Below are 13,012 nucleotides of genomic sequence, written 5' to 3'. Positions count from 1 at the left end.
ACTTCACACATCAGTTCTTATAACACCAGTACCTAGTATGCAGTACATCTTACTTCTGTTTAAAAACACACATGGCATCCTTGATTCAATTTATAGTCATTCGACAAGTATAGATTTTTTCGAGAAAATACTTCATTAAGGGACTTCTTGATTTTTCTTAACTGTATTCGGCTCAGTCTTTAGATGAAGATATCAGCGTTAACATGTGAGTGCGATATAATAGGAGGTACGCCACTGTGGCGATGATGGCAGAGAAAAGGACGAGGCTGGCGGGAATTAGAAACCAGAGATTAACGACTGAGGTGTATGTATGTGATTAATGCGTTGTAAAGCAGGCAGGTGTTCCGATCTATCAGTTCACAGAACTGAGCTGAACTGAAAGATAGCTGGTTGGGCGGGTGCTAATTTGCCAATAGAAACAGGAATCTGTCCCTTCGGAAGATGATAAAGGAAAACAACAAGAAGAGTGGGATGATATCTATAATGAGGCGGCAATCGAAAGTGGCGTTGCGGATAAATTGTTCATATGGGCTTAAATAAAGAATAAAAACAAAACAGAAGACGGTGTTGCCGGTTGACCGCCGAAAAAAGCCATTATTTTCCGTTAGCTGTACGATTACGCATATAGTTTCTATAAGACCTTACTTTATAATTGTTATTATTTTACGAAATAGTACCGCTATTGTTACACTTCTAAAAAGAGGGAGCAAAATACTTAACACCTTATTCTTCGTGGTCGTTTTGGTCTCCAAGACTTCCATCAACATAGCGAAAAGCCTGTTTGACTGAGACTAACCTGAAAATGACATCAACAAAAAAACAACTGAATGTATTTGCATAAATCTGCTTTTATTACAAATTATATACATTTAAAACCTACCTAAATAGAACATCAATACGAAGGGCTTGCTTGGTTTTTTTATGGCAGTTATTCTCCTCATTCAGTTGGCGGCTACTTTTTCGCATACATCTGCTCGTATCTCTAAAATGGCGGCACGGATATTTAGTTTAGTTTGTTCATCGTCGGTGAATTACCGTATACCGAGAATTTCCAGGCATCCACGAAAGGGATTTGCACCCTACGATAATTGCGATGTAGGTCGTAAGCATCATTGGCTTTTTTTGGCAAAACTGTTGACCTTGTTCGCTAAAAGGAGATGATCGCACTCCTTTGTGCAAATTATATCGTTGCAAGACTTATGGCTTCAACAGGATAATTTATCCCTCCACGTAACTAGCATCGTCATCATTAATAAAGGATCGCTTAAGTGAGCGGCTGATGTCGAACGTATCCTAGGTAATGTGGCCTAACTTTGCTCGATAGTTTGTATAGGGGTACTTAACATGCAACGTGTGCTACAACAATTCACGGATTGGGGACAAATTTAAGGAAAGTATTTAAGAAAAAGATAGATGTATACGACAAAATAGACTAAAACTGGATGAAGCGAATAACTGCAATGACAAAAGCCATGGAAGACGTCGTTATTGATGTTGTATTTAAGTAAAATTTTGACCATATGAAGCATTTCATGAAATATATTAGGTTATTCCTATCGGCCTCACTTCGAAGTTGTCCGTGACCAGATGGCCCTTCTTGTACTAGGTGAATGCGTAGCTTTCAATTTCTGGTAGTTGCAATCTGCATTCTTAAATCAGACTCATCTCTGGTTTCGTTGCAAGCAGGGCTCTTATTTAGACTGGGTCTTCTACTCGCTCTCCACAGTTGACGGCAATGGCTAATTAGTGTCTACGGTAAAAAGTGAAAAGTTGCATAGTCTGCGTAAAATATAAGGAACCACGTACATACATATAATCGAATAATGAGTTATGCCTAAGAAAAGCCTTTCAGTCTTTAATTGGATATAGAAGTGTTACCATGCTAAGTGGTCATTGGGACAGTCACTGAAATATCAACGTCCATTCACTCTAATTATCAGTCTAACTTATTTATTCTATTTTGCCCTATTTGATAAATCTGCCTAGTCAAATATCAACCTAGTCATAGGACACTTTATGTGGTTAATTGCTGTAGACCTAATAACGCTGATGTTTCTTATACGATGAACACGTGATTTAAAAATGCGAACCACGCTGGGGGGCATGCCAGGCCTCGCAGGTCGTTATTTCCTGCGCTGATACTTCAGCTCCAATCTAAACATTGGTTAATGATACGTAGGATACAGACCAAGCGGACGAAGAAGTCAATTATATTATGTCATCATCTATGTTAAATCCGAGCATCCTAATCCTACTGGTAGCATTTATGTACTCGAATGTTACATTACACATTCAACTTGTGCTGTTATTGTTTCGAAAGGGAGACAGCAACAGCCCCAAGGAGTGTCATGGCTTCCTCCTTATTTAGCACACCAATATTATTGTATTCCCATAGAAAGAGATATGTGGATTCATAGTAAAATTTGCTCTTCTCACTCAGGGGTGCCAAATCAATACTTTCAAGTATTTCATCTAAATGTAATTAGGCCACTGGCGTATGAAACGTAGTATTACAAACGGCACCAAATCCATTGAATTGGTCCTGGAACCTCAGTTGGTGCACAAAGGTTATTCACAAATTTAGAGTTTGTCACAATTATACTTTTATCAGTATAACTGCAATTGGATTAGTTAAAACATTCTAATTGTAGCTATCCCTTTAACAGGACACACCTGTCCGAAAATGAGCAATACAAGCGTATATACATTGATACATATGCAACTGCTGTGAACATTTTAGGAGACAAACCAAGAGGTAAAACTGTGGTATTACTTTGTATGACTTTAGTTTTGTCAGTGCTTTGTTTCTAAGACTGTATCTAAACGAGAACAGATATTTCAAAGATTTCTTTTGCCTGCATGCATGCGCCACTCACTAATCATCGTCAAAATATTCTTTCTTTAATTCGTAAAGATTTATATATATGACGGTAAATAGTGGCGCCGTTTTTTAAATAGTTCCCCCTAATGCTGCACAATATTCGAAAGCTCTCAGCCTCCTTCATCAGTCTGTATCATTTGAGTTAAAAGGTAAACGCAAAATACAATACAAATAAAACCACAAAAATGAACTTCCAGGTCAATAAATGAACTTTCGAGATAAAACTGTGACATCCACATTAGTTCTCGTTCTTTTCATATAGAAGCTTTAAAGCACTTAGTGAGATCTCTGATCTCTAATGTGTGTTGTGCGATTTCTAATCTGATAATGTATCGAAGAGGTATGGTAAAACCTCAAGACAATCGTGTATTCATTGTATCACTTATTATATAGCAATCGGATGGACTCCATCTGTAATGGGCCACCGTGCAGCCGAGGAGATAAATAAAAACTATCCAACGTGACCTAGACGATAACTAAGCCTTTAGGCTGAAACCAAGGTGCAAATTTGTCTAGCTGTGATTCAACAGTGTTGGTTCCCAGTAGAAAAGTCAACGTTGTATGCCGACACCCTCGTCTTACTCTGCGATTTTAGATTTATGGAGAACACAATGAATGAGCAACCTTTACGAGTGGTAAGGAGAAAGCAGATAAATCGGATGGAATTGTCACGGTGATCTACGAGATACAAAATGGCTATACTTCTCGAGAGGGTGACGGGTCTTGAATCTCTGTCCGTCGATGCTGACAGCGCCAAGCCTAGAGTATACGACTTAATAGCCGCTGCTAACCGAGAATATATTAACGGAAGTGCGTTTACTTTCGTACTCCTTTGATGCTTGACATCGATAGCTTAAAGACCCGCTCTATATATCTGGCTATAAGATATTTTCCTTTTTGTTAGCAGTTCGTACATCTTCGTCTGATAATTCGATATCGTAAAACCGCAACTCTACACTTGAGGAGATTTCCAAATTTATAAGATAAAGGGAGCTTCGTTTCTTACAAAACTTTTGAGGAAAAGAAGTTTTGCAATCTTTTACTAATTTATACGAATTTTCTCAAAAGAAGAGTGAATAAAAACTGTACTTTTCAATCTATCTAAGCCCAATGAATGTCATACCATTGTGCATCAATGATTTTCTATGAAGTTGTCAATTTCTTACACCTATATTAAAAATTTACATATAGTTACAGTATAATACCTATGGTGATCATGTTTAGCAAGTCCAGTCTCTAGATCCATTTCGCAGTCAAAAAACAAAACACAGGTTGTCTATGCACCCGTAGTTTAGCCTAGTTTTCTGTCTTTTTCCTAGCAAATGATTAAAGGGAAAATAAAATGAACCCGTATGAAACTGCGCGCACGGAGAAGACAGCCATTCATTGATATACTGATTGCTATGCATTTGATAGGGAAGCAAATCTCCGAGCAGAGAATGAGAAAATGGGTCGCCACTTTTATGTTTGCAGTTAGTAGTTTACTGCTTCTATTTCTACTTCTATACTTCTAGTTTACTGCTTCATGACTGAATAGAACTACAAATCGCGTTGATTAAGTAGCGATTTTTTCGATTTTTATGTCGACTCTTCCTGCACGGGTACGACACGATTAAATGGAGTATTGCTTGAATTCTCGATTAACTCGGCACTTACTTTTTCGGAGGTACAAGCGAAGGTACATGAGGAGTTATATCTTATCTTCGGTGAAGGTCGCAAGTCATGTGCCATTTTCGAAGATTTGAAGGAACAGCGCTATTTTAAACGCGTATTCAGAGAGTACGTCTTTGTTTTATCTATAAATCGTCGCTGTACAGTCGACGGTGTTAAGTTTGGTGTGTTACCCGTAAGCCAATATCAAGATCAAGTCATCACTATAACCCGAAATCATTAATGATGTTACTGTACACACTGTTTTTCTCGTAGGGCTTCCTAGATTCGAAGATGTTACGCGGCTGATCTAGAACATGGCCTTAACAAACTAAAATTGACCCCATTCCTTTAAATGGAACCTTTAAAACCAATAACTTTTAAACCTTTTATAAACAATTAGTGTTTTTCTCGGGATTCAACGATTTCACTTGCTTTGCATCTTCTCCACCGAGGCGCGGCTGTGTATCTGTTTTGAGGCCAACAATCTTGTACCAAAAATGTTCATCAACGTCACCTGTATGTATTCATGCCATTCTCAACTCAACAACGCAATTGTTGTGTTGGCTAGAAATTCGCGAGAAGTCAAGATGGCACTTGTCAACTTGCTTTGCTTGTGCCGCGCAGATAGCTGAAGACCTTTCGAGAACCTATACCTCGCCGACAAACTTCTCTTGCGCGTCAGAAACGACCTCCACAAAGACTTTGAGCTGCGTTAGGTGATCACAAAATAATTTTAGCGATTTCCATTAGCTATGTGGTATGCCGTTTCTTAATTTTTATCTTTTTCTCAATTCCGCTTTGTCGCACAGTGTTAAGCATTTTCGTGCTACGCATGTCAAAGGAGTTTTCTAAAATTACCGTGTATTACGTGCCTATGTGAATTAAGGTGAGCATACACCTTTCTCTCTATCAGAATTTTTATGTCGCCGTGCTTCTATTGAATTTGAAATTTTTTTCTATTCTATATTGGCTATGATACTTAGAGAAAAGTCATTAAGGAAACGATTAACCGTTTATGGAAAGTCATCTATAAGAGACATGCCAAAAGATAATCGGAATATCATGTTCCAACTTTCAAACCATTATAAAACGCAAATGCAATGAATAATTATTCATAAAATACTATGAAGTGGTTTCGAAAAATTGAGACATTTATTTTTATGTCATGGATCGCCACTAATATAATTAAAGATTATAGAGATAGATATTATAAAGCTCCATACATCTGATTATTTACCACTTCCATAAAATGAGTAATAAATAAGCATAACCGTATGGTCCGTTTATATTTAGGCTTATTTTTTGTTGGGTACATAAATAATGTTGTAGTTAAATAGATAGCTACTTCATCTTTGCTAGTATTTATTGCTTTATTGATTTTAAGAGGGCTACATGAGATACTCATCAATTTTTTTTTTGCAAAAATAGAGTCAGCACTTGCGATATATATTGTAAGATAAGTGACTAAAAGGATTTTTAATTACTTTTAATTAAGTCAATTAAACTCATTAGTTATGTTGTTTTGCTTCAGGCGATCTCATCCATTCGTTTGGCCCGCATGAAAAATGCTGTAGAGATTGTCTACAACTCTGCTAAAACAACCAAGCTATAACAACAGCAACATAAACCATGAAAAGTGGGTGGTGTGAAACTAACAATATTCGGGCTTCAATAAGGCATAACCTTACCTCCGTTAGGGTAGCACTTCGTTGATGCATCCCCCGTCCCATTTCCCCCGTTGTACGGCAGTTCGTTTTCCGTACAAACTCGTCCTGTCGCCCCTTTTGCATCAAACGTGTTTCCACAGACAGTAGTCGTCCGCGGCCAAGCCCCAATCCGCTGTGGAGGTCGCCACCGATGCCACCCGTTGCAACAAGAATAAACTGCCTCTTTCGGCGATCTCAGCAGCGAGTCCCCAGTCCCGTATTTTGAGGGTAACGCATTTGCCTGCTAATCTTAGGGAGACGTTCTGGTCTAGGCTAGAGCTCGGGCATAAACAGACTTCGTTTTCATGTTGGGAACCAGCCGTCTGGTGGGATGCCTGACGGGGATACCGCACGTAAAACTAGAAACATGGAAGTCTCACTCTCCATTCTTTAGAATCGAACACGAATCGCGGAGATAAATAGGTCTCGCGGTTTAATGATTAGGTCATGTGTGGGCTTCGTAGATGGGACCAAAATCAGAAGCTGTTCATCAAGCACCGCTAGTGGCTAGGGTTTTTTGTGTCCTTACCACATTCAAACTGTAATATTGCCACGCTTCATATGTCCAAAGGCGTACAGGACATAAAGATTACCTGACCAAAGATACGACCAGAACTTTTTTGGTTAACTTCGCGTAATTACTATTAGCGGATAGTGAAAAAATCATTGCCTAACAATACTTAATCCATTAGATACCTACGCCATCCATAAAGCTTGAAGATTGAATTAATCATACCGTTAAAACGATATTTTTTCATAACATTTGGTAACATTTTCTCTAAGAAACCCAAAAACATTCTATTACTCTTTTCGGTGACCGTATCAGCGCCAACGTATCCATCTGGTTGCGCCTGCAATCGGTAACCTCCCGTGGCCACACACTACTTTTAATATCTTCAATAGTAATAACTTCAATAATTATTCATCTTATAATATTTATTTCCTCTATAAACTCCATAGCCCTGTTAGTTGATTATCAGTTTTTTTCCAATTGAAACAGAACGCTATAAATTCATACAAAAATAGTGATTCAAACTACTGTGTCCGCGTTCATTAGCGACATCCAATGTTACTTTAGATTGCTTCATTATACACAAGTAAGTAGTCTCTTTAGCTATTGAAACAGCGATGTTCTACAGGAATTCTAGTAATAAATTCATTTATTCTGTATTCGCCGTTACTCTCCGCCACTTTCTTTCACCTCTTAGCCAATTTATTTTATTTATCCTGCCATGAATTTTCTACTTTCTGTTGAAATATATACATAGCTTTTCGTTACCTCGCACCAGTTTACATTAAAAGCTGTCATTATGGATGCATGTTGCCTGGTTCTGGACCAGATGTCGGAAGGTCAACTCTTAATTAAAATATTATTTATATATAAAAAATTAAATACACTGCTCGTAAAGTTTTGGGCGACAAGTGGTTTCGAAAGCTAAAAATAGTGATGAATATTGATTATTACATATTACAATTTTTGGCAGCTCAAAAGCTTTCGTTTTCTCTAAAACATTGGTGGTTCCTACCGTAGAATGACGGTAGGGTCATTCTATAATCGTATTTCAAAATAACAGAAATAAAGAGGCGCTACATGGGAGCATATTAGTGGAAAAGATATCCGTCACCCCAATGATGGTGAATAGCCACTTTCAGCCGCGCAGTGTAACCTGACCTTTGCTGACGCTTCCCGGATAGGAAAAATCTGACTGACTATTGCTAAAGTTCCGGAGTTATTATTTTTATTAGAACTGAATTCAATTCAGCTGAAAGTAAATGGCAGCGAATCAACTAAACCTTTTGCGACAAGCATGTACTGTATTGTCGTTTTTAAAAGAAACAATCTCATCACTTCGTCTTCTTATTGAACATATATGTAAAAGACATATATGTACATATATATATCTAATTTAACTGTTTAATAATATATAGAACAAAAAATCTGTTATTTCTATACCTGCATTTACATAAAAACAAGCATTTTAGTGAAACGTTTCCTATGCATTAAAAGTATCGTCCCCGAGGAACATGTTTATTCGATACAGCTACCATCAACCGCGATTACAGCTTCAATTCAGGAGTTAAAATACTGTAATTTTTAAGATATTTCTTTTTTAATCCGCAAATAACGTTTTAATGATAAGCAAGCAATATTGATAAGTATAAACTCGTTGAAATGTCGTTCAAATACACTACGTACAAAAAATTAGTAGGATTAAATTTTGGGCTGATAATAAGCCAAAAATACATATGCTCAAAACGGCTAGAGACTTCAAAAGGTATAAAATAGTACGAAAAGCCTCGAGAAGACTACCGGCTGAAGTTTATCTGGACGCAATTGACAATTGATATTTCGCTGTTCATACTGATCGTCTATCTCCGCCTAAAAAATCCAGATGTATCAAATATAGCTTTTTGAGTCATTTTTATTATATTTCGAGCCTTTTAGATTCAAGCTCTCTTGAGGATCTCCAGACTCGCCTCATAGAAATGTTTTTCGAATTTTTCAGACCCCGCACGAAGCTTGGAAACAAGACATCGCATAATAGCTGATCTACGTTCCAGTTGCGAAAACGAACCATTTGAATTTTGAAACTGTTTTCCGCGGTAGCGATTTCGCTGTTTTGTTCTAAAAAAAAACTGCCTTTCTTCTAGTGCCACAAAGTAGCAGGTGAATTGACGCCTGCTTTAATAAAAAACTTGACTAAGTTGGTCCGTATTTATATGCGTTACCTTCAATATATATGACGTGCGTACGCCTATCCATTTTTCTTAATATATTAAGTACTGCCTCTTCATCCGGCATCTAAAAAAAAAAAAAAAATATATATATATATATATGGTGGAACCAAGGTCACTTAACACTTAAAAAGACTTGATTTTACGTGAGAGTGACATTGGAATACAGTACGATAGAAATGAGAATGAAAAAGAGGTAAGTAAAAACTATCAAATTGTCAAGTGACTTTTGCCTCACCTATCTAAATATAGCTATATATATGAAAGCGCATTATTCGAACACAAAAACAATTTTTTTTGCCCTTCTTCAAGATCGTAAATTTATTCAGTTTCATGACTATGCCGAAAATCAGTTGTCATTATTTTCCAAACTCATAGAACAGCCTAGGCCTTTTTCGGAGCCAATTTACCATTCGTAGTTTATTGTTTCGACTGTGCCTTGTTCTCGGTAGCAAAAAGCCCTGTAAATACAATCCACCTCTGTCTTACTTTACGTACTCGTATTGCCTTTACTAAAATTTAGTGACGCCACGATATTATGCATTTTTCATTTTTGCAAAAATACCAACACCGAATGATGGACTCATTCATTTGCCCGCAGGTAAATTAAAACTTAGTCTGATAATGTCAAGCACGGTAATACCCGTTAAACATATGTACAATTTAATATCCACTAGACATAACACAACCCGATAAAACCACCTCAACGAGTTTATGATATAGTAGAGAAGTTTTAGCATAAATATTTTTAATGTCGATCCGCTTAAGGGTAGGTTAGTTGTACAAGCACATACCTTTACATGCAACCACGAACTTTATGATTAAATGTGTATTAGTTATTAGAATATATTCTATGAAATAAAACCAGGGAGAGGGAGCACGAAAATACAACACGAGGTGAGGGAAAGTAAGCTTAGCAACAGTTTTAGTGGGTCCATTTGTTTCCTAGCTTTAAAGCCAAGAAAAAAAAACCTTAAAGTAAGAGAACGACGAATAAATTGTGCTAACCTGGACATGGGCATAAGTTACTTTAAAATTTTGGCAAGAATAATGGAATGCCACCCTCCGGCCCACACCTATATTCGCAGTAAAGAGCATTATCTTGGTTATTAAAAATGATTTAAACGGCACAGAGCTAATTTGCTTTCTCATACATCTCCTTATTGAACACGGACCCTTCCCGTGTAACGTGTCACGTTGTAAATAACGTATAGGAGAAGCTCCTTTGATCACTTGGGTGTTATACCCAAAGAGCAAAGGAGACGGCGCCCCACATAAAAAACAATGTGCTACGCTCGAGTATATCCGCTATAAACGTTAACATCCAAATACTCTTAACAGAGGAAATAAAAAGGTTGCACACTTTTGTGCACATTTAGAAAGGACTGCGAAGCAGAAACAAACTGGCTGGAAAGGTCGTAGTAAAAATAGGCAATTCAAGGGAAGGGCGGCAAGATCACCATAGACAGAAACAGCTTAGGTAGACGATTCAAGGAACCAAAAACAAATGTTTCGAAAACAGGTATTCTTATTGTGAGCCAAATCTATATCAAATTTAACAGATCCTGTTGTAGTTTATAATATGTATTTGCAATCAATTTTACTGTCCCTGTTAAATTCTACTATCATATTAGGCAGAACTGATACGGTTAAATCACACTGAAGGTCCTAACTATACACGACTATGGCGATATTACACGGGTATTGCACCTAACCGAAGTAAAACACAGCTTAATTGTCCCCAAATGATTTATTTCACATTTTGCCCGCCTTTGCATAAATGGAACGCGGCTAGCGGGTGGCCACTACTGGCCAAATGTTCCGGGTGAGCGTTTCCTTTTCATATTAAAGAACAGCTGCCGTAGCTGCCACTGCAGCCGTCGCCGCAGCCGCCGGTGGCTTTGTATTGTCCTGCTTGTTGTCCGAGCGGGTCTCGACATTGTCGTCCTCGTACTTGGGCACCATAACGGTAACTTTGTCGGGTAGCATGAGAGCGGGGCCACGCTTGCCTTGCGCGTCGAACGGGTGCATGATCTTCACTTTGATACCAAGTACGCCCTGTTTGAGCAGTACATGACGGACGGCAGTCTCAACATAGTGGTTTGTTGGATCGCCAGAATGAATCATGAGACCCTCGACGAATTTCATGCTCTTCGCGCGCTGGCCTCGAAGTTTACCAGAGACGACAACTTCACAGCCCATAGCTTCAGCCTCCATAATGCAACGGAGAACTGAGTAGCAAGCCCGACGAACAGCAAGGCCCCCAATCAATTTGTAACGGAGGGATTCACACTGTGTGATGGCACACAGGCCACGAGCCGACACCTTCTCGGCGAACAGATTGACCGTACCCTCCTAAAAAAGAACACGAAAATATGGGGCGAGCAGAAAGTTGAATTGTTAAATAATGTGAACGCAGACAATGTTATACACTAGCGTCTATGTTAACTAGATCGGTTTACCACGTACTTATCAAGAAGACGCTTGCTGGCAGCATTGAGTGCCCCTATTAGCTATTATTATTACTCGAACTTTAACGTTGACGTCTACCACAAAGGTGTTACAAACAATTATTGACACACAATTGAAAGCATGAAAGCAAGCATGCATGAAAGCATGAAGCATGTGTGACCGCCTTGGCTACTAATTCTAGTGGCTTGTTCTTTAAAGGACTACCCGTACGGTTCGCCAGTCGATAATATAGCAGTTGTAATGAGGATTTTACAATTTGTTATCTAAGCCTTGCGAATTATCTTAGGCTGAATGGAACTAAACTTAAAACAAGAAAATCAACACCAGATTTACTAAATAATACAGAATCGATTACAGTGGCACCAGCCAGCTACTGCTGCAATACAAATAAGGAGTATCGGTACATAAATGGCCAATGTCTCCTTGTTTGCGAATAGAAAAATATGGAACAAGTACACACGTCTATGAACATCTATTGATTAATAGATTCAAAGTCCAGCACAGTGATAATACACTTAATTTTCTGGTGCCCTACCTTGAAGTTGAATCTTTTTTGAACAACAGCGGTAAGTTCACGGATCTTACGTCCCTTCTCTCCGAGGACATCTTGCGTACGAGTGGCCATGATGATAATGTCAGTTTTCATCGCGCCGTTGCGCACCTCTACGCCCGAGTAACCATTTTCGGCGAGCTCTCGGCGAAGGAACTCGTTCAACTCAGCATTGAACACTCCGTCCGCAACAAACTATATTACAAAAGCACACCGTTGAGATATAACACAAAACAGAACAAAAAAAGTAATTACAAGTAACGGAGCTTTTCTTTTTTACCAAAATTTACTGCTTGAGTTAACAGTGTACGTTAGCCACTTCGTGATAACTGAAAAAGCCTCGCAGAACACTGTCAAACTGTCGTTTTAGAAGCTTGAGTTGACAGAGTCCTAAATGACGTCGTATAAACTTCCAGACTGGTGTCACAAAATCTGACTGGTGATGTGCCGCGAAACCCACATTGCTAAATTGGTTCAGTGCCCAGTAATTCGGCTCAAACTTAGAAGAAAATTTACTGTCTATTTCAGCTTCCCAAGTCCTACAAATTCGTTACTTTTTGCGCTCATATCCTGCGATTAACACAATGCCACAATACAGTAACGGAGCTAATAACTCCGGCTCAACCGCATAGCGTGTCATGGCTTGCTACGGCGGTTCTGTCCTACGCTCATCCGTACAAATCCCTGATACAATGAATATCATTTCACACAAATCATATATGGTATTGATCTACAGACACTTCTTTTCGCACTGCACACAACTACCTCGCAAAAATATAGGTGAATTTTAATAAATTACCCTGCGTTTCTTGCTTAGTGCCGTCGCCATGGTCGGGCCTTGACGAAAAAAGAACAATCAAAACACAGCGACATCCGGTTTCGGAAATCTATCGGATGTAAACACATATATGGTACCCTTTTCTCCGAATTCTGTTTTAGTAACAAGTATAGTTCTTGTTCACTCTGTTTTTGAATCTGCTAATCACATTGATAAATCAAGATTTAAAAATAGGT

At 38.4% G+C, this 13,012-nt stretch overlaps 1 protein-coding gene and 1 long non-coding RNA gene across 2 annotated transcripts; one reads left to right on the top strand and one right to left on the bottom strand.

Annotated features, from left to right (window-relative positions):
- Positions 1-794: 794 nt before the first annotated feature.
- On the top strand, positions 795-7,420 carry LOC111247265 (uncharacterized). The gene is made up of 2 exons (XR_002672052.2): positions 795-5,420; positions 6,066-7,420. It is a non-coding gene; the product is annotated as an uncharacterized LOC111247265 (long non-coding RNA).
- A 3,291-nt stretch (positions 7,421-10,711) lies between these two features.
- On the bottom strand, positions 10,712-12,957 carry RpS3 (ribosomal protein S3). Its single transcript, XM_022797961.2, has 3 exons — positions 12,798-12,957; positions 11,984-12,193; positions 10,712-11,331 (listed from the first exon to the last, which is right to left on the bottom strand). The coding sequence occupies exons 1-3, from the start codon at positions 12,825-12,827 to the stop codon at positions 10,822-10,824; spliced, it is 750 nt and encodes a 249-aa protein (XP_022653696.1). The 5' UTR covers positions 12,828-12,957; the 3' UTR covers positions 10,712-10,821.
- Between the last annotated feature and the right edge of the window lie 55 nt (positions 12,958-13,012).

The sequence above is a fragment of the Varroa destructor genome, unplaced genomic scaffold (assembly GCF_002443255.2).
Source record: "Varroa destructor unplaced genomic scaffold, Vdes_3.0 BEIS01000001.1, whole genome shotgun sequence".
NCBI classification, from domain to species: Eukaryota; Metazoa; Arthropoda; class Arachnida; order Mesostigmata; family Varroidae; genus Varroa; species Varroa destructor.
The sequence above is the reverse complement of the archived record's forward strand: the minus strand, read 5'-3'. Positions and strand labels throughout refer to the sequence as shown.